Below are 22518 nucleotides of genomic sequence, written 5' to 3'. Positions count from 1 at the left end.
TTTTATTTTATTTTATTTTTAATTTAATTTAATTTTTTTTTTTTTTTTTTTTTTTTTTTCAAAATAACTATTTCAATAAAACCAAAAAAAAAAAGATATTTATATCTTGACTATAAACAAAATTTTTTAAATTCTTTTCCGTTCTTTAATACTTTAATACAATATTAAAAAAAAAAAAAAAAAAAAAAAAAGATTATTTCATGGTTTTTTTTTTTTTTTTAGAAAATGGATGATCAACAATTAACAATTCAACAAATTCAACAATTGCATATGTTATTACAACAACAGCAACAACAACAACAACAACAACAACAACAACAGCAACAGCAACAACAACAATTACAACAACAGAATTTTCAATTAACTCCTCAAAATTTTCAAATACCTGTAAATAATAATAATAATAATAATAATAATAGTAATAATAATAATAATAATGAAACGGCATTCAATATAACTTCACAAAATAATTCAATAGCGGCAAATTTAAACAATGATACAAATATTATAAATACAACAACAACAACAACAAATAATAATAATAATAATAATAATAATAATAATAATAATAATAATAATAATAATAATAATAATAATAATAATAATAATAATAATAATAATAATACAGCACCAAATCAAAAATTTCCAACAAGAAAATATAAAAAACAAAAAGATAAGTTAGCAGAATTAGGTATTGATGTGGAATTATCAAAGAAACCAACAGCAGCTGTTAAAAAGAAACCACCTGCAAAAAAGAGTGCAAAAAATGCTGCCTCTCAACCAACTTCACCAACTTTATCAACTACAAATACTTCATCTGCTTTCACTACAGCTGTACTAGATACAAAGAAAAGAAAAAATCAAGAACTTTTAGATTATTGTATGAGTTTTTAAATTTAAAATGATAATTAATTTTATTATTATTATCATCATTATTATTAACCCTTTTATTATTATTATTATTATTATTATTTTAATTTTAATTTTAAAATTTAATTTAGCTGATAATTCAGAAGAATCAGATAGTGATGAAGAAGATTTTGAAAATGGTGATAATGAAAATGGTGATTTTCCAGGTGGTGGTGATAGGAAAAATCGTAGATTATTAAAAAACAGAGAAGCCGCTCAACTATTTAGACAACGTCAAAAAGAATATATAAATAGTTTAGAATCAAAAGCCTCTAGTCTTGAGGCTTCCAATACAACTGCACTCTCCAAAGTGTCTCACTTAACTGAAGAAAATCAATTAATGAAAGATAAAGTTAGATACTTAAAAAATTTTGTAAAACAAGCCGTTTCAATCTCATTACCAATGAGTGTAGTTAATCAAGATAATATTAATAATTTAAATAATAATTTAAATGGTTTACAAAATCAACAAAATAATAATAATAATAATAATAATAATAATAATAATAATAATAATAATAATAATAATAATAATAATAATAATAATAATAATAATAATCAAAATAATTTTAATAATAATAATAATAATAATATTAATAATAATATTACATTTAATAATAACAATAATAATAATAGTAATAATAACAATAGTAATAATATAGATAGTTTATTATTTAATTTACCACCAGACTAAAAGTTATTATTACATTATTTATAATAAAATTTTTTTTTTTTCTTTTTTTTTTTTTTAAAAACACAATTTTAATATTTGTTTAATTATTATTATTTTTTTTTTTTTTTATTATTTTAATTTATTTTATTTATTTTCTTCAGTTCTTTTCTTTTTATATTCTTCTAAAAGTTGATTATATAATTCACGAGAAACATTTGTATGTTTTAAATATTCCATAGAGAATTCACCTTTACCTTGAGTCATTGAACGTAATTCAGTTGAATAACCAAACATATTATTTAATGGTACTTCACATTCAAAGGTTAAAGATTCACCTTGAGTAGTAGTATTAACGATAGCACCTTTTCTACGATTTACACCACTAATTACTGTACCTTGGAATTCTTGTGGAAGTGAAATTTCAACTTTCATGATTGGTTCGAGAATGGTTGGTTCACCATCTTCGAAAGCTTCTTTGAAAGCACCAGCAGTTGCAATTCTGAAAGCCAACTCACTTGAATCTACACTGTGAGTATTACCATCGGAAACAACAAATTTAACACCAACAACTGGATGACCAATTAATGGACCTTTTTCAATACAATCTTTGAAACCCTTTTTAATTGCTTCAATAAATGTAGGTGGAATGGCAGTACCAATGACATCATTTACAAATTCATTTTCCATACCATTTTCAGATTGTTCAGCGAAACCAATCATCTTGGCATATTGACCTTGACCACCAGATTGTTTTCTATGAGTGAAATTGTAATCACCTCTTTGTTGAATGGTTTCACGATAGGCTACCAATGGTTTACCAGTGACGGTTTCAACGTTATATTCTCTCTTCATACGTTCGACGTAAATCTCCAAATGAAGTTCACCCATACCAGAGATAATGATTTGACCAGATTCTTGATCAGATTTAACTCTAAAGGTTGGATCTTCCTTTTGGAATTTAGAAAGTGCTTTTGAGAAATTGGCTTGACCATCCTTTGATTTTGGTTGAATGGAAAGTGACATAACTGGCTCTGGAACATGCATTGAAGTCATGGTGTATGAACAATTTTGATGGGTAAATGTGTTACCAGAGTAACAATCAACACCAAACATTGCACAAATTTCACCTGGACCAACCTCTGATACTTCCTCCATTTCAGAGGCATGCATTTTAACTAAACGTGGTACTTTAATGGTTTTACCCAAATTTACATTCTTAATGGTATCACCTCTCTTTAAGGTACCTTGATAAACTCTCATATATGTTAATTGACCGAAACGACCCTCTTCCAATTTAAATGCCAAACCAACAAATGGTTTCTTTGGATCTGATTCCAATTCAACCTCTGTCTCTTTATCTTTAACTGATGTATCCAATGCAATGATTTTCTTTTCATTTGGTGATGGTAAATATTTAATAACACCATCTAATAATGGTTGAACACCTGTATTTTTAAATGCTGATCCCATCATAACTGGTACAACTTTACGTGCAATTGTTGTTCTACGAATTGCTGCTGTTAAAGTTTTTTCATCTGGCATATTATTTGGAAAATCATTTTCAATCATCCATTCACCTAATTCATCATCAACATTTGCAATTGTTTCAACTAATTCCATTTTTTTTTCTTTAACAAATTCTACAAAATTTGATGGTATTTCTTCAATAATTGGTGCAGTACTAAAATAAAATAATAATAATAATAATAATAATAATAATAATAATAGTTAGTATTTATATGTATAAATATATTTTTTTAATTTTTTTTTTTTTTTTTTTTTTTTTTTTTTTTTTTAAAAAAATAATAATAATACCCTTTTTCACCAAAAATCATAGCTTTTTCAGTAACTAAATCAATAACACCTTCAAGATTTGATTCTTTACCAATTGGTACTTGAAGTGCAATAGCATTTAAATTTAATTTCTTTCTTAATTGTTCAATAACATTCCATGGATTAGCACCAGTTCTATCTAATTTATTAATGAAAACAACACGTGGAACATTGTATCTTCTCATTTGACGATCTACAGTGATGGTTTGACTTTGTACACCACTTACACCACACATAACTAAAACAGCACCATCAAGAACACGTAATGCTCTCTCTACTTCAATTGTAAAATCTACGTGACCTGGTGTATCGATGATATTGATATGATTTTCACCCCATTTACAATAGGTGGCAGCTGATTGAATTGTAATACCTTTTTCTCTTTCTAAATCCATTGAATCCATTTTAGCACCAACACCATCCTTACCTCTAACTTCATGAATTTCCTTAATTCTACCTGTATAATAAAGAATACGTTCAGTTAATGTGGTTTTACCTGAATCAATATGTGCTGAAATACCAATATTTCTTAATCCACTCACTGAATTTGTTGAAAAACATCTTAATCCAAATGAATTGATTCCATTTTTATTATTCATAACATTTCTTAATGCTAATCCACCAAATCTACTTGTTAAAAAACTGGTCATTTTTTATTTTTTTCACCCAAATAGAATAAATAAATATCTTGTTTTTTTTTTTTTTTGATATTTATTTGTAATGATAAATTAAAAAATAAAAAAAAAAAAAAAATAAAAAAAAAACGAAAAAAATTTAATCACTCGTTTGACGAAAAAAAAAAAAAAAAAAAAAAAAAAAAAAAAAAAAAAAATAAAAATAAAATAAAATTTAAGTATGAAAATAAACGAAAAAATTAATCTCTTATTTAATAACAATGTTTATCAAAATTTTGATTATTATTTTGATTATATTTATTGATTTTTAATTTTTTATATTTTAATTAAAAAAAAAAATAGTAGAAAAAAAAAAAGAATAATATTATTTTTCTTTTGATTGTTTTAATTGATTATTGGTTGTGGGTAAATGGGTAAAAGCTTTTTTGATTTTTTTTTTTTTTCCAATTTATTTTTATATATTTAATTTCTTCTCATATTTGATTTTTTACCATTGATCCTTTTTCTATGTTTTTTTAAAGTTTTTCTTGAAGTTTTATTCATCATACATTCTAAATCATTTGATTCTTCATGGTTGATTGGTAATTGAACTTGTGGTTGAGTGTTTAAAAATTGTTGTAAAAATGGTGAATTACTTTTATTAATGATTGATGATGGTGAAGCAGTTGAAGCTACTTTGATCTTATTGAGACCTTGAATTAAATTTCTTAACATTTTGTTGTATTACAGAGAATGACAAATTAAAAAAATAAAAAAAATAAAAAAAATAAAAAAAAAAAAAAAAAAAAATTCAAAATTTTGAATTCAAAAATAAAATTTTTTTTTTTGGAAAATTTTTCCAAATTTATTGTTAATATTAATATTTCTGATTTTTTTGATTGTTGTATTAACATCATTTTCATTTAAAAAATATGATGTTCGTGAGGGAAAAATATCATCATTTAAACAAAAAATTGAAGCTAAATAGATGCTATAATTTTTTTATAAATATAAAAATGCCCGGCTAGCTCAGTCGGTAGAGCGCCAGACTCTTAATCTGGTGGTCGGGGGTTCGAGCCCCCCGTTGGGCGATTTTTTATGTTTTTATATAAAACAAGGTGACCCAATCTCAGCCACTTTATTTGTAATAGTAATTGAAATCAACACTGATGAAAGCAAACCAGAGCCAAAATTCGAGCAAAAGGTCATAGAAACAGAATAACCAAATCTCATCGAAACTGAAAAATTCATCACACTAAAGAAAATCGAACACGACGAAGCAATACTAAAAAACACCAATCAAGATCTTCACAAATACAAATTCAACAAAGCCTGGCAAACCCCAGCAGCTCCGAACCCTCTTCCAATTTAAGTAGTAGTAAAAAAAAAAAAAAAAAAAAAAAAAAAAAAAAAAAAAAAAAAAAAAAAAAAAAAAAAAAAAAAATTTCTTTCAGTTTTAGTGGTTCGTCATTGTCGTTTCTTATACAGTCTGGAAGTTCATTTATCTTTGGATGGTTTTGGTAAAATTTGACTCTGAATACACCCCAGTGTCTGCACATATCGTTGAGGGTTGAAGTGTGGGCTTTTTTTCTACTTAATTGCTCCATGTACCATTCTTGTAAGGTATTGTTGTTGTTGTAGTTATTATGGAGTAGCCTGTTCATGTACCAGATTTTGAATGCTATATGTCTTAGTTCTATATCCCATAATTTTATGCCTCCTTCTTTCCAATCTGCATATGCTCTGTCTATTTTCATCATAGTTTTGTATTTTCTCTCTTCTGTATATGTATTCTTAACTGAGGAGAATAAGAACCATCTGGTCATGTTATTGATTTCCTCAATTTGTTCTTCATTTAGATTATCCATGTATTGATGGTATGTTAATTTGGATAGAACGTATGTTTTGAGAATTGTCATCTTTGCCTTCATCGTTATTGCTTGTGATTTCCATTTGATTAGATTGTTTTTCATTTCTTGGATTAAAGTGTTGTATTTTGAATTTAAACCTGTTTTGGTGAAATTGAGGCCAAGATATCTTTCTGGGACTGTACTCTCTTGGAATGGTAGATCGTGTGGTTTATCTCCTATTGCTATCATTACTGTTTTCTCTTTGTTTAACGATGATGATGTTGCTGAGCAGTACTTTTGGATTTTAGTATTAATTTTCATTAGTTCTTCTGTGGAGTTTGTAAAGGTTGCTATGTCGTCAGCAAATGCAGTGAGTTTTAATGATTTGGAATTTGGTAGAGTGAAGCCTTTGATTGTATTATCATTGATGATATCTATTAGAAGTGGTTCTAAAACTAGAGCAAAGATTGTTGGTGATATTGGGTCTCCTTGTTTTGTTCCTCTTCTGATTGTTATTCCATTGACTAAAAAGTCGTTGATCTTTATTTTGTTTTTAGTATCTTTGAGTAGGTATACCAACATATCTAACTTTTTTTTTTTTACCTGTGATCAGACCTTCAAGGAATGTCCTTGTGTCTTTTCGGCGGTGTTTGTTAAACGATTTTATTTTTATTATTCAATTGTATTAAATTTTTTAAACTATATTATATAACAACATATCTAACTTTTTTTTTTTTTTACCTGTGATCAGACCTTCAAGGAATGTCCTTGTGTCTTTTCGGCGGTGTTTGTTAAACGGTTTTATTTTTATTATTCAATTGTATTAAATTTTTTAAACTATATTATATTTTACAACATATCTAACTAATGCTGAGAATTTTTCGCCTATTGAGGGTTTGTCTATACAAATGAGTGCAAATACACACCCAGAGAGATTGGAGATTTTTTGTAAAATTTAGCATCAATTTCCGAACTTGGGACATCTTTTTAAAAAGTATCGACATCGGCAGGGTTCGAACCTGCGCCCCCGAAGGGATCTGATTTCTAGTCAGACGCATTAGACCACTTTGCTACGATGTCTTTGATGTAAATAAAATATTTATAACCTTAAAAATATCAAAAAATGTATAATAAAGGAATAAAAAAATGAAGTTTAAATAAATCACTTTCGTTACATTAAAAAAATCTCACAAATATTCAAATAATTGTAAATCATTTAAACAAAAAGTTGGTTAACAAATTGACATAAACTTACCTGGAATAGCAAAATCTTAAAACACTAAGAGGAGATAAAAAACACATTAATAGCCATTTACATATTGAGGAAAGAAACAGTTTCTATCACAAACAAATAAACACCACAATCCATAAAGAACAAATAATAAATGAACCAAAAAAAGTAAAATCATCCATTTGGTTTTGAACAAGATCCAGACTTGAGAAATTAATTTGAAAAAAAAAAAAAACTAAAAAAAACAAACCAACCACATCCCAAATAACCTCAAAAAATTCATCAACAAAAAAAAAAAAAAAAAAAATATTTTAAAATAAGAAGTTTTATTTATATTTTTTTTTCTTTTTTTTTTTTTTTAATTTAAATTTTTTTTTTTTCTTTTATCCTGAACCTTGATATTTTTTTTTTTTTTTAATTAAATTTAAAATTACACAATCGAGTGTGTTTAGCAAATTGGTGCAAGCCAACAATATCTCTTCAAAAAAACTTTTTTATTGTTTTTTTTTTATTTTTTTTTTATTTTTATTTTTTTTTTTTTTAATTTGACACTTAAATTTTTTTTCAATTTTTTTTTTTTTTTTTTTGTTTTTTTAAAAAATTAAAAAAATAAAAAATTTCCATATAAATTTATTTATTATATCATTGTATTTGTATATTATTATTATTATTATTATTATTTTTTTTTTTTTTCCCCCCAAATTATTATTTTAAAAAAATTTATTTATTTAACAATTAATAGATAGGAGAGTAAACAATCAATAATAGATATAAAAGTAAAAGATGTCAGGTTATCCAGGTCAAGCAAATTTAAATAAAAATTCACCAGCTCCAGGACAATATAATTCACCAGCTCCAGGACAATATGGTCAAGCACCAGGTAGTTATGGAAGTTATCCACAACAAACTGGATATGGTGGTCAACAACAAACTCAACAATACAGTCAATATACACAACAAACTCAACAATATGGACAATATACACAACAACCACCACAACAAGGTTACCCACCACAACAACAAGGTTACCCACCACAACAAGGCTACCCACCACAACAAGGTTACCCACCACAACAAGGTTACCCACCACAACAAGGCTACCCACCACAACAGCCAGCATACGGTGGGTATGGTGCCTATCAAACCACATCCTATGGTGCCTATCAACAACAACCAGCATATGGCGCATACCCACAACAACCAGCATATGGTGCATACCCAGTAGCACCAGTTGTAGGAGTCACACCAGTGGTTGGTGTTACACCAGTTGTTGCACCAGTTGTAGTAGGTACTGATATTCCATACACTCTTCATCTTAAAGGTAGTCGTTTAGATCGTAAAGATGTTTTCTCAAAATCTGATCCATTCGTTACAATCTCTGTTCCAAGAAATCCACTTTATGTTAGCAAAAGTCATTCTAGTTATGTTGGTAAAGCTAAAGGTGGTTCAACCGCTAATTGGGCTGTCATTCATAGAACTGAAACTATTAGAGATAATCAAAATCCAGTTTGGCAACCATTCACTCTAGGTTTACACGCTTTATGTGGTGGTAATTTAGAAAGACCAATTAAAATTGAATGTTGGGATTATGATGTAAGTTTTTAATTAAAAAAAAAAAAAAAAAAAAAAAAAAAAAAAAAAAAATATAATTTAATATTTATTAATAAAATTTTATTTATTTTATTTATAGAGTGGTGGTGCTCATGATATCATTGGTAAGAGTGTAACTTCTCTTCGTGAAATGCAAGTTATGAAAGAAATTCGTCTTGTAAATAAAAAGAGAATTGGTATTGGTAAAACTTCTGGTACTATTGAAGTTTTAAAATGTTCACCAGCTTAAAATTAATTTTAATTTTATTTTATACAATTAAGAAAAAAAGATGAAATTATTTTTCATCTTTTAATAAAAAAAAAAAAAAGATATATTTTATACTATTTGAAAAAAAAAAAAAAAAAAAAAACAATTGTTAAATACATTTATTTATTTTATTTTATTTTATTTATTTTTTTAAAATTAATTTAATGATTGTGAGCGTGGGAATGTGAGGAATTATGACTATGACCATGGTGATGTTCGTCGTGATCATGGTCATGGTGATGTTCGTCGTGATCATAGTCATCTTCATCATCTTCATCATCTTGCTCGCTCTTGTATAAAGGAATTGGAGTATTATTACTATGAATATCAGTATAATGACTTGAGAAAGGTGAAGTTGGTTGAACTTGATATTTTGGAACTGGTTCATGTTCTTCATCACAATTTTCTCCATGTTCGTGGTCATCATTACCACCATGGCTATGACCATGACTATGACCATGATTATGACCATGACTATGATTATGAGATTTCTTATCTTCTTTATGTTCATGAGGATGATGGTGAGCACCACCATGACTATGACTATTATGTTTACCTTCTTTATCTAATTGAATAGTTAAATCTTGAACAAAAGATAATCTATTTCTAATTGATTGAGTTAAAGTGAAATCATCACAATTCTTTTTAGTTAATAAATTAACAGTTGCAATAATATTACCAGGTGAATGAGACCAAAAATGTTTATCTGTAACATCTATAACACCTTCCATAACTAAAATATCTTTGATTGCATTATTTATATTAATTTTCAATTGATCTGGTGTTGTTTGAAGTAAAATTGCTGATGTTTTAATACAAATTGGTAAAGCATTATAAACTATAATACATGCAATAATAATTGAAATTAATGAATCTGAAATTTCTAATCCACTTTTTTTTATAATAAAAAAAAAAAAAAAAAAAAAAAAAAAAAAAAAAAAAATTATTAATAAAATAATCTATTTTTAATTATTATTAAAAAAAAAAAAATATATATATATATTTACAAAGCTTGACCAACTAAAGAAGATAAAATTACACCTAAACTTGTACAACTATCAACGAGAATATGATGGGAAATTGTTAATAGATTTTCACTTCTAATTGATGATTGTTGTTTTCTTTCATTTGATTTTTGTTTAAAAAATAAAACTCCAACAATATTAATAATTAAACTAATTGTTGCTAATGACATAACTCTACCATGACTATTTATTTTTAAAAAATAAAAAATAATAAAATTAGTATTAATAAAATTAGTATTAATTTATTTTATATAAATATTTTTTAAAAAAATACAAACTTATGAATATGAGGTGGTTCTAATAATCTTTCAATTGATTCTAAAAATAAAAAGAAAGAAACAAATAAAAGGAAACAACCATTTGAAAAAGTACCTAAAACTTCCCAACGATCATAACCATAGGTATACTCTTGATTAGAGATACCTCTTTTACCAACCAACATTGCCAATAAAGCTATACCCATACCAATACAATCGAATAATGCATGAAAACCATCACTAACTAAACCTAAACTCTCTAAATAAGCACCATAAAATATTTCATAGATTGTAAATACTAACATTACACTTATCCAAGCTGCTAATTTTTTAGCATCGCTATCTCTATTTAAATTATTTAATAAATGTTTAATTGTAATACCACTTTTACCATCAATACTAAATTCATTATTATTATTATTATTATTATTATTATTATTATTATATACACTACTATTAAATTGATTATTATTTATATTATTATTATAATTATTATTATTATTATTGTTATTATAATTATATTGATTATTATTATTATTATTATTATTACTATTTGAAATATCACCACTATTATTTAATTCATTATAAGATGAAAAATAAGGTTGAGCATGTCCAACTTGTGTTCTTAAGTGTGGTAATCCACTATAATTATTACCATGACTATGACCATGTCCACTGTTATGACTACGGCCATGTCCACTATTATGTGCTTGATTTAAATCTTGTTGATGATGTTGATGGTTATCATATTGTTGTTGTGGTGGAGACTGTTGTTGATATTGTGATTCTTGTTGATGTTGTTGATTATAATATTCCTGTTGTTGTTGTTGTTGTTGTTGTTGTTGTTGTTGTTGTTGTGGATGATATTGTGATTCTTGTTGGTGTTGTTGTGGATGATGATATGGGTCATAAGAATTTGAGTTAATATCCGACATTATTTAATATTTATCCACCCAACTGATCAAATGAAAATAAAATAATTTTTTTGAAAAAAAAAAAAAAAAAAAAAAAGTGTTGTTTTTTTTTTTTTTTTTTAATTTTTTTAATTTTTTTTCAAAAAAAAAAGAAAATTAAAAAAAATTTTATTAAAATTGGTGAAATTCTCAAAAAAAAAAAAAATATTATAATTATTTATTTTTACTTATTTTTAATATGAATTTAGTATATAAAAATAGAGAACCCAAGAAAAATACACAAAATTATTTGAAATATTAAAAAATGAATGTAATCATCCTGTTTTTTTTTTTTTTTTTTTTTTTTTTTGTTCTAAATATATTTACAATATTAGTTTTTCTTTTTTTATTTTTATTTTTACTTTTATTTATTTTATATTAATTGTAACTTTATTATTAATTTATTTTTTACCACCCAATAAAATTGCTATTGAAAATAAAAATAAAGAAAAAAAATGAATTTTAGTTGTTTGAACATTTAATAAATCGATATTTCCATATAGTTCATTAATTAATGATATGGTTGCAAATGGTAATAAAAAGAAAATATTATTAAATTTTATCATTAAAAATATTAAATAAATCAAACCACCTATAAAAAAAAAAATAAAAATAAAAAAAAAGGGGTTAGTGCGTGTGGGGGGAGAGTATGTGGAGAATTGGGGATGTGTTTTTTTTTTTTTTTTTTTTTTTTATTTTTTATTTTTTTTTTTGATCAAATAATTTTTTATTAAAATAAAAATTTTACTTACCAATATATAATAAAAAATAATAAACTAAAGAAAACTTTTTACCTAATAAGATTGCAATTGTTAAAATACCAGATTTTTTATCATTTTCAATATCTCTATGATAATTTGCATGAATTGATTGAAGAATTACAGGTAAAAAATAAAAACTATAATAAATGAAAGGATCGGAAGAATTGAATGATGGAAATTGTTTAGTATTTGAATAATAGAAAATCCAAATATTAATATAATGTACAAAGCTAAAAACCAAATGACCCATAGCATAGTGTTTTGATGGTGAGTAAATGCAAACCCCAATAATTTGTAAGAAATCTAAAAATGCAATCATTAACAATGTGTTTAACCCTTTCCATCTATAAGTTATTATTAAAAGTAGTACATTTAAAATCAAAGGTATCTTTATGAATCCCCTCAATTGACCCAATGTTATATGTTTGAATAGTGTTCTATCCATTTCACTCTTTACATAATCTGATCCAGTTAAATAATCTAAATATGAATTTAATAAATATGCAAAACAAAAATTTTGAAATATAATTGTAAAACAAAATAAACTAAACCATATATCAATTTGTTTTGTTTGTCTATATGCTATTGAACTTGATATTAAAAGTATAAATAAAATACCACTTGATAAATATGATCTTGTTGATATTAAATATTTATTAATTAAATTTGTTATCATTTTATTATTTTTTATTTTTTATTTTTTATTTTTTATTTATATTTATATTTAATAATATTTTAATTAGATTATAAAAAAAAAATAAAAAATAAAAAATAAAAAAAAAAAAAGTGTTTACTGAAAAAAAAAAAAAAAATGAATAAATAAATTATTTGTTATGTTTTTTTATTATATCGAAAAAATAAATTATTAAAATTTTTCAAAATTAATTATTAAAAAAAGGCACTTTTTTTTTTTTTTTTTTTATTTTTAAATTAAAAAAAAAATTAACACTTTTGTTTTTTTTTTTTTGTTTTTTTTTTTTTAAATTTTAATAATTAATTAATTTTAAAATCTAAATAAATTGTGTTTTTTTTATTTTTATCTAATTAATTATTTAGAATGTAAAAGTATCCCTTTTTTAATTTTTTTTTATTTTTAATTTTTTTTTAATTTTTTTTTTATTGGGAGATCTATTTGTAAAATAATATTTTTAATTTTTCCAAAAAAAAAATAAAATAAAAAAAACATAATGAATAAAATAAAATGTTTTAAAACATTTTATTTACATAATTCATCATTAATTTCCAGGAAATTAAATATAATTTTAAATTTAAAAAAAAAAAAAAAAAAATTAAATAAAAAAAAATTGCTAGTTTTATATTTTTAGATTTAATTAAATAAAATATAAAAATATAATAAAAAAAATAAAAATTATAATTTTGTATAATTATTGAATATTTATTAATCGGAAGTACAAGTTGCAAAAAATTATTGATATTTGAATTGTAGTTTAATTGATTATGATATTGAAATTGATAAACCTTTTTCATATATATTTGATTGCAGCCAGTTACATTTGAAATATTAAATCCAAAATTTATTCTAAATTAATAATAGTTTTTTAAATATTAAATAATAAATAATAAAATAAAAAATTTAAAATAAAATATAAATTAAATTAAATAAATTTATTTGTTTGTTTGTTTTTTATTATTATTAATATTATTATTTAAATTTTTTTTTTTTTTTTTTTTTTTTTTTTTTTTTTTTTTTTTTTTTTAATATTTAAAAATATTAATTAATAAAATAAAGGAGGATAGGTAACCAATTGAACAAGACATTAAACCTACAAAACTTGAAATTGATAAAGAGTAAAGTAAGAAATAGAATGATTGATAAAATCCACTAAATTCTGATTTTTGATATTTAAATAATAAAAACTCTGCAAACATAAATACTGAAATTGAAATTGATGAAAAGTAAGAATTCCATTGCCATTGAAAATCTTTATTACCACCATTGTTGTAGTTGTTGTTGTTGTTGCTGTTGCTATTGTTGTTGTTGTTGTTGCTGTTGCTATTGCTGTTACCACTACCACCATTATTATAATTTATAACAATGGTTATAAAGGTAACGATAACATTACAAATGATAATTAAAATTAGGAATAATAACCACTCTAGTGCAAACCATCTATTAAGTGTTGAGTAACTTTGAGTGAATAAACTAACCATTACAACCTCTTGAAATATATGAACAACCGAATATGGAAATACTCCAGATAAAAAGGTTAACAAATAAATATTATAATACCACTTATTATTCGTAGATTTCTTACTTGAATTATTATTACTAAATGATGCCGCTATTAATATACAACTTGCTAATGAAACTAAAAATGAATTTGATTCATCATCATCATTATTTTTATTATTATTATTATTATTATTATTATTATTATTATTATTATTATTATTATTATTATTATTATTATTATTATTATTATTACTACTACTACACATATTTATACTAATACTATTACAATTAAGATTGATTAAAGGGCTATTATTACCGCTAATGATATTACCACTAACTATATTATTATTATTAATACTATTATTATTATTATTATTACCATTACTAATATTAATATTATTGATATTAGTGGCACTGTTAATATTGTTGACATCGTTGGAATTGTTAATATTATTGTTGTTAACTTTATAACCATTAGTATTAATACCATCACTACTAATATTATTATTAATATTGCTATTATTAATATTACTAATAATATTATTATTATTATTAATAATATTATTATTATCAATACTATTATTATTGTTGTTGTTATTATTATTATTATTATTATTATTATTATTATTATTATTATTATTACTATTACTATTACTACTACTATTACTATTACTATTATTATTATTATTATTATTATTATTATTATTATTATTATTATTATTATTATTATTATTATTATTATTATTATTATTATTATTATTATTATTATTATTATTATTATTATTATTATTATTATTAATAATACTATTTATATTATTTATATTATTATTATTATTAATACTATTATTAATACTATTATTATTAAAAGTATTGTAATAATTAAAATATTGATTATATTTAAATTTATATGTTATAAAAAATGATATATAAAAAAGTGGAGAACCAACTAAAAATAAAAAAATAAATAATTTTGGTAACTGAGCACCACTACTAACTACTGATAGACTATTATACCCATCATATTCACTACTAGTGCTAATTATCATTTTAGCCATTAACGTAACGATTAATGTTAATATTGGTAAAAATAAACTTGATACTATACTACATTTCACCCATGTATTTCGATTATTACTATCGGGATCGGTATTATTATTATAATTATTATTATTATTTGTATTATTATTATTATTATTATTATTATTATTATTATTATTATTATTATTATTATTATTATTATTTTTATCAATACTTGAAAAAGTTAAAAATATTAAACTTGAAACATAACCACCAATAATTTCGATAATTGGAAATAAATTAACAACAATATCAAAAATTATATATCTTGTTAAATCTATTGAATACCAAAAATAAAATAACAGGATAACAACAAATATTATAAAGAATTGAACTCCTAATGCTATTAATGAACAAAATAATTCTAAATATTTTGGTGATTTAAATAAATCATTTCTACATATTCTTATACCATGTCCTGTTAAATATTCTTTATAATAATTATTATTATTACTATTATTATTATTGTTATTTATATTATTATTATTATTATTATAATTATAAACATAACCATTATTATTACTATTATTATTATTATTATTATTATTATTATTATTATTATTATTATTATAATAATTATAATGATTACTGTTGTTACCACCACTACTACTATTATTATTTGTGCTATTATTTAAACTATTATTTCTATATTTTTGAAATCTAAGAGGTGGTGAAGAAGGTTGTTGTCTATTATGATAAAATTTTTGTAACTTGTTATTACCAATAATATTTGTGCTACTTGTACTACCTGCGCTACTATTACTACTTGTGTCATCGTTATCTTCATCTTGATCTTTTAAACTACTAAATGAATCTATTCCTCCTCCGTTATAATTATTATAATTATTATTATTGTTGTTGTTATTATTATTATTATTATTATTATTATTATTATTATTATTATTATTATTATTATTACTATTATTATGGTAGTTATTGTTATTATTGTATTGTAATTTTGATAAAGTAAATTTATTTCTACGAAAACTACCATAAATTACTAATACTAAAATAACCCAAATTAATAATAATAAAACTGAATTTATAATTGATACTACTTTAGTATAAGTTGAAATATGTGGTACATAACCACCTTTATTTCTAACCAATGGTGATTCTTCTGTTTTGAACCAATCAACTGAATAACTAAAATTTAATATTATATTATCATCATTGTAATATTTATTTTCTACTTCTTCTTCTTGTTCATTTTGATTTTGTTGTGCTATATCATCACTACCAACCATTATTGGATCCATTGGTATTAAATTAACTGATATTATCTAAAAAAAAAAAAAAAATTAAAGAAATTATATTTAAATATATAAGTATTTTGATATAAACAATAATAACAAAAATAATAATAATAATAATAATAATAATAATAATAATAATAATAAAACTTTTTACATACTCTATCTTTATTATATGATAACATTATTTTTAAATGAGTGAATATATTAAATTGTCTTTTACAATCTTTTATTTCATCGATATATCTTGGTGGTATTGAATTACATGTTGTTACTATTTCACCAATCTTTGCTTTTGCTGCTAAATTATCAATATATAATTTCAATATAAAATCTTTTTGAATTGATTCTAATAGTCTTTCTTTATCTTCATTATTTTTTATTACAGATACGCATAATAACGTTTTATTTAATGATTCTATTTATTTATTATTTTTATTAATAAAAGAAATAAATATAATAATATTATTTTATATATATATAAAGTATTTACTTACTTGCAAATAAAATTGGTATATTACTATCAACCAATTGATTATCAATAAAGGAATTTGTAAATGATAACCTTTTATTGCTAGTAAGCATTATGTTTGGATCTGTTAAACATAGTGGGAGGTATTTGAATGAATAAAGTTGTTGTGTATTTCTAAATGGTCCTATATGGTTATAGTAAAGCGTGACATCCTCACCATATAGGTATCTATGACTATCAACTCCTCCAACTCCACCTGTTGTACCATTAATGATATTAAATGCTTTTTGGTTTAAAAAAAATGAAATTGAAAATAATATTAAAATAATAAATCCAGCTGTATTTTTGTTCATATTATTATTTGTTTTTTTATTATTATTATTATTATTACTTTATTATTATAAGAATATTAAATAATTTTTCATTGAATTGTTTTTTTTTTTTTTTAAAAAAAATATATTTAAATATGTTATAAATTATTTATTCTCTTTTAAATTTAAAACCAATTGAATTTTTTTTTTTTTTTTTTTTTTTTTTTTTTTTTTTTTTTTATAATTTTTATTTTGTTTTTAATTTTATTTTTTTTATTTTTTAATTTTTTTTTTTTTTTTTAATAATTGGTGTTAATTATTACTATTATTATTGTTATTATTATTATTAATTATAACAATAAAAAAAAAAAAAAAATTAAAAAAAAAAAAAAAATATATGTGATAATAGTTGACCAAATTAGTTATCAAAAAAAAAAAATTATTAAAAAAAAAAAAAAATTGAAAATAAAAAAAAAAAAAAAAAAAAATAAAAAAAAAAAAAAGTCTGAAAAACTTTGGCAACCTCCACAAAAAGTTATTTTGTATTATTTTACAAAGAAAAAGTCCCAAAATATATTTTTTTTTTTTTTTTTTTTTTTTTTTTTTTTTTTTTTGACACTTTCTAACGAAACCCAAATAGGGATAAAAAATATAAAACAAATCAAAAAATTAAACTTAAGCCAAAACAATCAATAATCAAAAATTTAATGAAATATTATTTTTTTTTTTTTTTTTTTTTTTTTTCTAGAAAATACTTCTTTTTTCTATTATTATTTAAATTTTATAATAATTATAATGAATTTGTATATACATTTTTTTTTTTTTGTTTTTTTTTTTGTTTTAAAGAGAAATAAACCATTTTTTAATTATTTATAGGCATAAACTACTATTTGTAAGAATAACCAAAAAAAAAAAAATAAAAAATAAATAAAAATAATTAAAAAAACAAAAAAAAAAAAAAAAAAAAGACAAAAATTAATGTGTGGTGATTTTAAATCTTAAATATTTAGATATTATATTCGCTTATTAATATTGTATTTTTTAAACTTATTAAAATTTTAATTTTCTATTTTTATTTATTTCATTTTTTAATTTTTTTTATTTTTTAAAGTTGTTTGATATCAACCCAAAAAAAAAAAATAAAAAAAAAATAAATTAAAAAATAAAAAAAAAAAAAAAAAAGAAAATTCCAAAAAAAAAAAAAAAACTTTGGTCTACATTTTTTTTTTTGTGCAATAAAAAATAGTTTTTTTTTTTTTTTTTTTAATATATAATATATATTATATATATTATATAAAATGGGTATTTCATTATCAGTATTAGATATTAAAATAATATCAACTACTGTATTGTTTATACTAAGTTTATTAGCAGGAATAGCTCCATATTGGATGAGAAATTTAAATAATAGCTCAAGATATTTATCGTGGAGTAATACATTTGCTGGTAAATATAAACTATTTTTTTATTTTTTTTATTATCTCCTTAAAAAAAAAAAAAAAAAAAAAAAAAAAAATATCTTTTAAAAATTTACTAATAGTAATAAAATGATTAAAACAGGAGGTGTATTTTTTGGAGCAGGTATGTTACATTTATTTGCAACAGCTGATGAAGATCTACAACCATATGTCCAAAAATACAATTATCCATTTGCGTATGTATTATTATTTAAAATAATAATAATAATAATAATAATATTATTATTTATAGTTATTAAAGTATATTAATATCATACATAAAATATAGAGCACTTTGTTTATGTGTTGGATTTTTAATTACATTATTTTTAGAATTAATAATAAATTCAATATTTATAAAGAGTAATACATTTGCCTCATTACATGGACATAGTCATAGTCATGTACATTTATCACATGGCCATTCACATCATGGGAAAGATAATGGTAGTAATGGTAATCCAGGATCAGGTGTTGGTATTGGAATGGGGAGTGTAGGTGCTTTAAATTCTAAAAAAAATAAAACAACATCACCAACAATAACACCAACAACACCATCAGAAGGAACAACAACAACAACGACAACAACAACAGCAACAACAGCAGCAACAGCAAAAGAAATAGTACTTGAAGATGAAGATGAAGATGAAGAAAAAGATATAATGGATGAAATAATAATTCCAGATGATTATGATGAGAATGATGATGAACAAATATATAAAAAGAAACAATCAAAATGTGCAAGAACAAAATTTAGAAAATTTATAGATACAATACCAACCTTTTCATCAACATCAACATCATCAACATCATCATCAACTAAAATTAGTGAAAAACAAAGATTGCTTGATAGTAGTAATAGTTATTATTATAATCAAAATAAATATAAAGGAATTATTGGTAGTCATATTGATATTGATAAAAGTGGTAGTGGTGTAGGTGGTTTCTCAAATAATAATAACAATAATAATAACAATAACAATAATAATAACAAAAACAACAATAATAATAATAATAATAATTTTAGAACAGAAATAATTATACAACCAATCAGTACAACAAGTAATAATAGTGTACACCACTATCCATCTAGTAGTGTAAATTATCATCCGTTTATTACTACAACAACAACTACTTGTAGTAATGATAATAGTAATAGTAATAATAATAATAGTAGTAATAATAATAGTAGTAGTGCAAATATAACGCCAAATACAAATAAAATTTTAAGTAGTAGTAAAAGTTTAAGTTACCGTTATAATGGTGATGATGAAGAACCTGACATTATCATTGACTATGACGATATAGATTATAATCAAGAGGGTAGAACAAGAGGAAATAGTTTAGGATCAGATTCAAATGTACATAATGAAAGAATAGTTTTAATAAATAGTGGTATTGGTAATAGTGGAAATATAGGTAGTAATAATAATAATAATAATAATGGTGGTGGTGGTGGTGGTGGTGGTAATAGTAATATTGACTATAATGATAATGAAGAAAATAATAATAATAATAATAAAATAGAAAGTGAAATTTTAATAAAAGATACGACAACAGATTCAATAAAAAATATGAAAGGAGGTGAACATCAACATCAACATCTTCATCAACAAGAGATAATAGTTGTAACTAAAAAGAGTAATATATTATTACCATTTATATTGGTTATAGCGTTATCAATTCATTCATTATTTGAAGGTTTAGCAATGGGTGTACAAAGTTCAGAAATAAGAGTTTTCGATATTTTAATTGCAATTTTCGCTCATAAAATTTTAGCTTCTTTTGCTTTAGGTATAAGTACAATAACAAGTTCAAATGAAAAACCGTATGTATTTTTTATAATTATAAATAAATCATTAAATATATATATATTTTTTTTTTTTTTTTTTTACTAACATTAAAATTTAAAATAATAATATAATAATAATAATAATTATATTTAGATCATTTTTAAAATTATTTTTATTAGTTTTTGTATTTTCTTTAACTTCACCTATTGGGTCAATATTAGGAATGGTTATAGTTGGATCAGGTGTAACAGGATCAATGGTTCCACCAATACTTCAGGGTATTGCAAGTGGTACCTTTTTATATGTTGCTGTGGTAGAGATCATACCCAAGGAGCTAAGTCATGATAGTAATGATATTTTAATTAAATCATTTTTATTGTTATTAGGATTTAGTGGTATGGCAGTTGTTGCAATTTGGGTTTGATTGATTAAAAAAAAAAAAAAAAAAAAAAAAATATCCAAAACCAAAACCAAAACTAAAAAATAATCCAAATTGGAAATAAAACAAAAAAAAAAAAAAAACCCCGTTCGAAAAGGAGATTTAGGTTATACATTTAAAATATTATTTAAATTAAATAAAAAGTAGTTCCCTTCAATTATCAATTATTCCTTTATTTTTTTTTTTTTTTTTTCCCACCAATACACGCAAGACAAGCGCCTTTTTTTTTTTTTTTTTTTTTTTTTTAAAAAATTTTTCATTTTTTTTTTTTTTTTTTAATCCATTCTTTTATAAACTCTAATATTAAAGAATAAAGAATAATGATGAGTGGGGAATATGGTGATTTTAATAACACAAATAATAAAGAATTATCATTATTAGATAAATTAAAGAAAGCATGGATAAATGAGAAATATGCACCAAATTTATTAAATTATGAAGATGTTATTATTAAAGAAGTTATGGAGAAAATTGAAGAAAAGGAATCATTATGTGCAAGTGCTATATCTAATATAAATCTTCAATTTACTGCTAATATATATGAAATGGAAATAGAAAGATTAAAATATATTATAAAATGTTATTTAGTTCAAAGAATAAAGAAAATTGATAAATTCTATTCTTCAATTTTATTAGAAATTGAAAATGATGAATACGATAGTTATAAATTATTATCAGAATTTGAAATTAATTATTGTCAAAAGTATTTATAATTTATATAATTTTCTTATTTATTATAGTTAATAATAATAAACTAAATTTTTTAATTTTTATTTTTTTATTTTTTATTTTTAAAACAAGGTATAAAGCATTAATGGATGGATATTTTAAAAATACATTATTAAATTCAATTCCAAAAGATTTTCAAAAAATGGATTCAAATAGTATAAATAGACCATTTTTAAATACATTTGTATTTTGTAAACCAAGAGAAGATTTAGGTGACTTTTTAGTAGACGAGTATGTAATTTTTTTTTTTTTTTTTTTTTTTTTTTTATTATTAATTTTTTATTTTCTATTTTTTTTAAATATGTATAGCGAAACAATTGATTTTAAAAAAACTTCAATTTACTTTTTAAAATATTTACCAATCAAATCATTAGTGGAGGGTGGTAAAATGGATTTAATTTAAAATCTAAAATTTAATAAAAAAAAAAAAAAAATAAAAAAAAATATATGTAAATAATTTCTTCAGATTTTTTTTTATTTTATTTCAGATATTACCAAAAAATCATTTGATTGGTGAGTGCACTCAAAATGGTGATTAATATAAACTATTATATAAATACTATAAAATTTGATTTTTTTTTTTAATTTATTTTAATATTTTCTATTAACAAAAGAAGTTTTTTTTTTTAATTTATTTTAATATTTTCTATTAACAAAAGATGTTTAAGATATTTGTGTTGATATGGAAATCGAGTTGTAGAATTTTTAACAATCAAGTTTTTAATTATAATTTAATCAGTTGGTGAAAAAAAAAAAAAAAAAAAAAAAAAAAAAAAAAAAAAAAAAATTTGGAAAATGGACCAATGCAAAGATGGAATCTAGATTTTTT

General features: G+C 21.9%; 10 protein-coding genes and 2 non-coding genes across 12 annotated transcripts; 5 read left to right on the top strand and 7 right to left on the bottom strand.

Annotated features, from left to right (window-relative positions):
- Window positions 1–225: 225 nt before the first annotated feature.
- On the top strand, window positions 226–1603 carry bzpE (hypothetical protein; the record flags this gene model as incomplete). Its single annotated transcript, XM_640796.1, has 2 exons — window positions 226–880; window positions 1002–1603. 2 exons carry the CDS (start codon window positions 226–228, stop codon window positions 1601–1603), a joined length of 1257 nt encoding a protein of 418 aa, XP_645888.1.
- Window positions 1604–1726: 123 nt separating this feature from the next.
- On the bottom strand, window positions 1727–4065 carry gfm1 (mitochondrial translation elongation factor G; the record flags this gene model as incomplete). The annotated part of the gene is made up of 2 exons (XM_640795.1): window positions 1727–3263; window positions 3398–4065. The coding sequence occupies 2 exons, from the start codon at window positions 4063–4065 to the stop codon at window positions 1727–1729; spliced, it is 2205 nt and encodes a 734-aa protein (XP_645887.1).
- A 447-nt stretch (window positions 4066–4512) lies between these two features.
- DDB_G0269336 (hypothetical protein) lies at window positions 4513–4764 on the bottom strand (the record flags this gene model as incomplete). The annotated part of the gene is made up of 1 exon (XM_640794.1): window positions 4513–4764. The coding sequence occupies one exon, from the start codon at window positions 4762–4764 to the stop codon at window positions 4513–4515; it is 252 nt and encodes an 83-aa protein (XP_645886.1).
- A 283-nt stretch (window positions 4765–5047) lies between these two features.
- On the top strand, window positions 5048–5120 carry tRNA-Lys-CUU-3. Its single transcript has one exon. It is a non-coding gene; the product is annotated as a tRNA-Lys (tRNA).
- Window positions 5121–5133: 13 nt separating this feature from the next.
- On the bottom strand, window positions 5134–6461 carry DDB_G0270852 (hypothetical protein; the record flags this gene model as incomplete). The annotated part of the gene is made up of 2 exons (XM_640793.1): window positions 5134–5165; window positions 5516–6461. The coding sequence occupies 2 exons, from the start codon at window positions 6459–6461 to the stop codon at window positions 5134–5136; spliced, it is 978 nt and encodes a 325-aa protein (XP_645885.1).
- Window positions 6462–6877: 416 nt separating this feature from the next.
- Window positions 6878–6959, bottom strand: tRNA-Ser-AGA-1. The gene has a single exon. It is a non-coding gene; the product is annotated as a tRNA-Ser (tRNA).
- Window positions 6960–7893: 934 nt separating this feature from the next.
- On the top strand, window positions 7894–8950 carry DDB_G0269334 (C2 calcium/lipid-binding region-containing protein; the record flags this gene model as incomplete). The annotated part of the gene is made up of 2 exons (XM_640792.1): window positions 7894–8703; window positions 8801–8950. The coding sequence occupies 2 exons, from the start codon at window positions 7894–7896 to the stop codon at window positions 8948–8950; spliced, it is 960 nt and encodes a 319-aa protein (XP_645884.1).
- Window positions 8951–9129: 179 nt separating this feature from the next.
- Window positions 9130–11185, bottom strand: DDB_G0269332 (cation diffusion facilitator family protein; the record flags this gene model as incomplete). Its single annotated transcript, XM_640791.1, has 3 exons — window positions 9130–9859; window positions 9976–10176; window positions 10272–11185. The coding sequence occupies 3 exons, from the start codon at window positions 11183–11185 to the stop codon at window positions 9130–9132; spliced, it is 1845 nt and encodes a 614-aa protein (XP_645883.1).
- A 419-nt stretch (window positions 11186–11604) lies between these two features.
- DDB_G0269330 (hypothetical protein) lies at window positions 11605–12640 on the bottom strand (the record flags this gene model as incomplete). The annotated part of the gene is made up of 2 exons (XM_640790.2): window positions 11605–11795; window positions 11956–12640. 2 exons carry the CDS (start codon window positions 12638–12640, stop codon window positions 11605–11607), a joined length of 876 nt encoding a protein of 291 aa, XP_645882.2.
- Window positions 12641–13680: 1040 nt separating this feature from the next.
- On the bottom strand, window positions 13681–17313 carry DDB_G0269328 (hypothetical protein; the record flags this gene model as incomplete). The annotated part of the gene is made up of 3 exons (XM_640789.2): window positions 13681–16518; window positions 16650–16906; window positions 16986–17313. The coding sequence occupies 3 exons, from the start codon at window positions 17311–17313 to the stop codon at window positions 13681–13683; spliced, it is 3423 nt and encodes a 1140-aa protein (XP_645881.2).
- Window positions 17314–18569: 1256 nt separating this feature from the next.
- Window positions 18570–20945, top strand: zntD (zinc/iron permease; the record flags this gene model as incomplete). The annotated part of the gene is made up of 4 exons (XM_640788.1): window positions 18570–18717; window positions 18832–18925; window positions 19018–20556; window positions 20675–20945. The coding sequence occupies 4 exons, from the start codon at window positions 18570–18572 to the stop codon at window positions 20943–20945; spliced, it is 2052 nt and encodes a 683-aa protein (XP_645880.1).
- A 335-nt stretch (window positions 20946–21280) lies between these two features.
- Window positions 21281–22092, top strand: gins4 (GINS complex subunit 4; the record flags this gene model as incomplete). Its single annotated transcript, XM_640787.2, has 3 exons — window positions 21281–21663; window positions 21762–21920; window positions 21999–22092. 3 exons carry the CDS (start codon window positions 21281–21283, stop codon window positions 22090–22092), a joined length of 636 nt encoding a protein of 211 aa, XP_645879.2.
- Window positions 22093–22518: the final 426 nt, after the last annotated feature.

Source organism: Dictyostelium discoideum (assembly GCF_000004695.1).
Source record: "Dictyostelium discoideum AX4 chromosome 1 chromosome, whole genome shotgun sequence".
Classification (NCBI taxonomy): Eukaryota; Evosea; class Eumycetozoa; order Dictyosteliales; family Dictyosteliaceae; genus Dictyostelium; species Dictyostelium discoideum.
The sequence above is the reverse complement of the archived record's forward strand: the minus strand, read 5'-3'. Positions and strand labels throughout refer to the sequence as shown.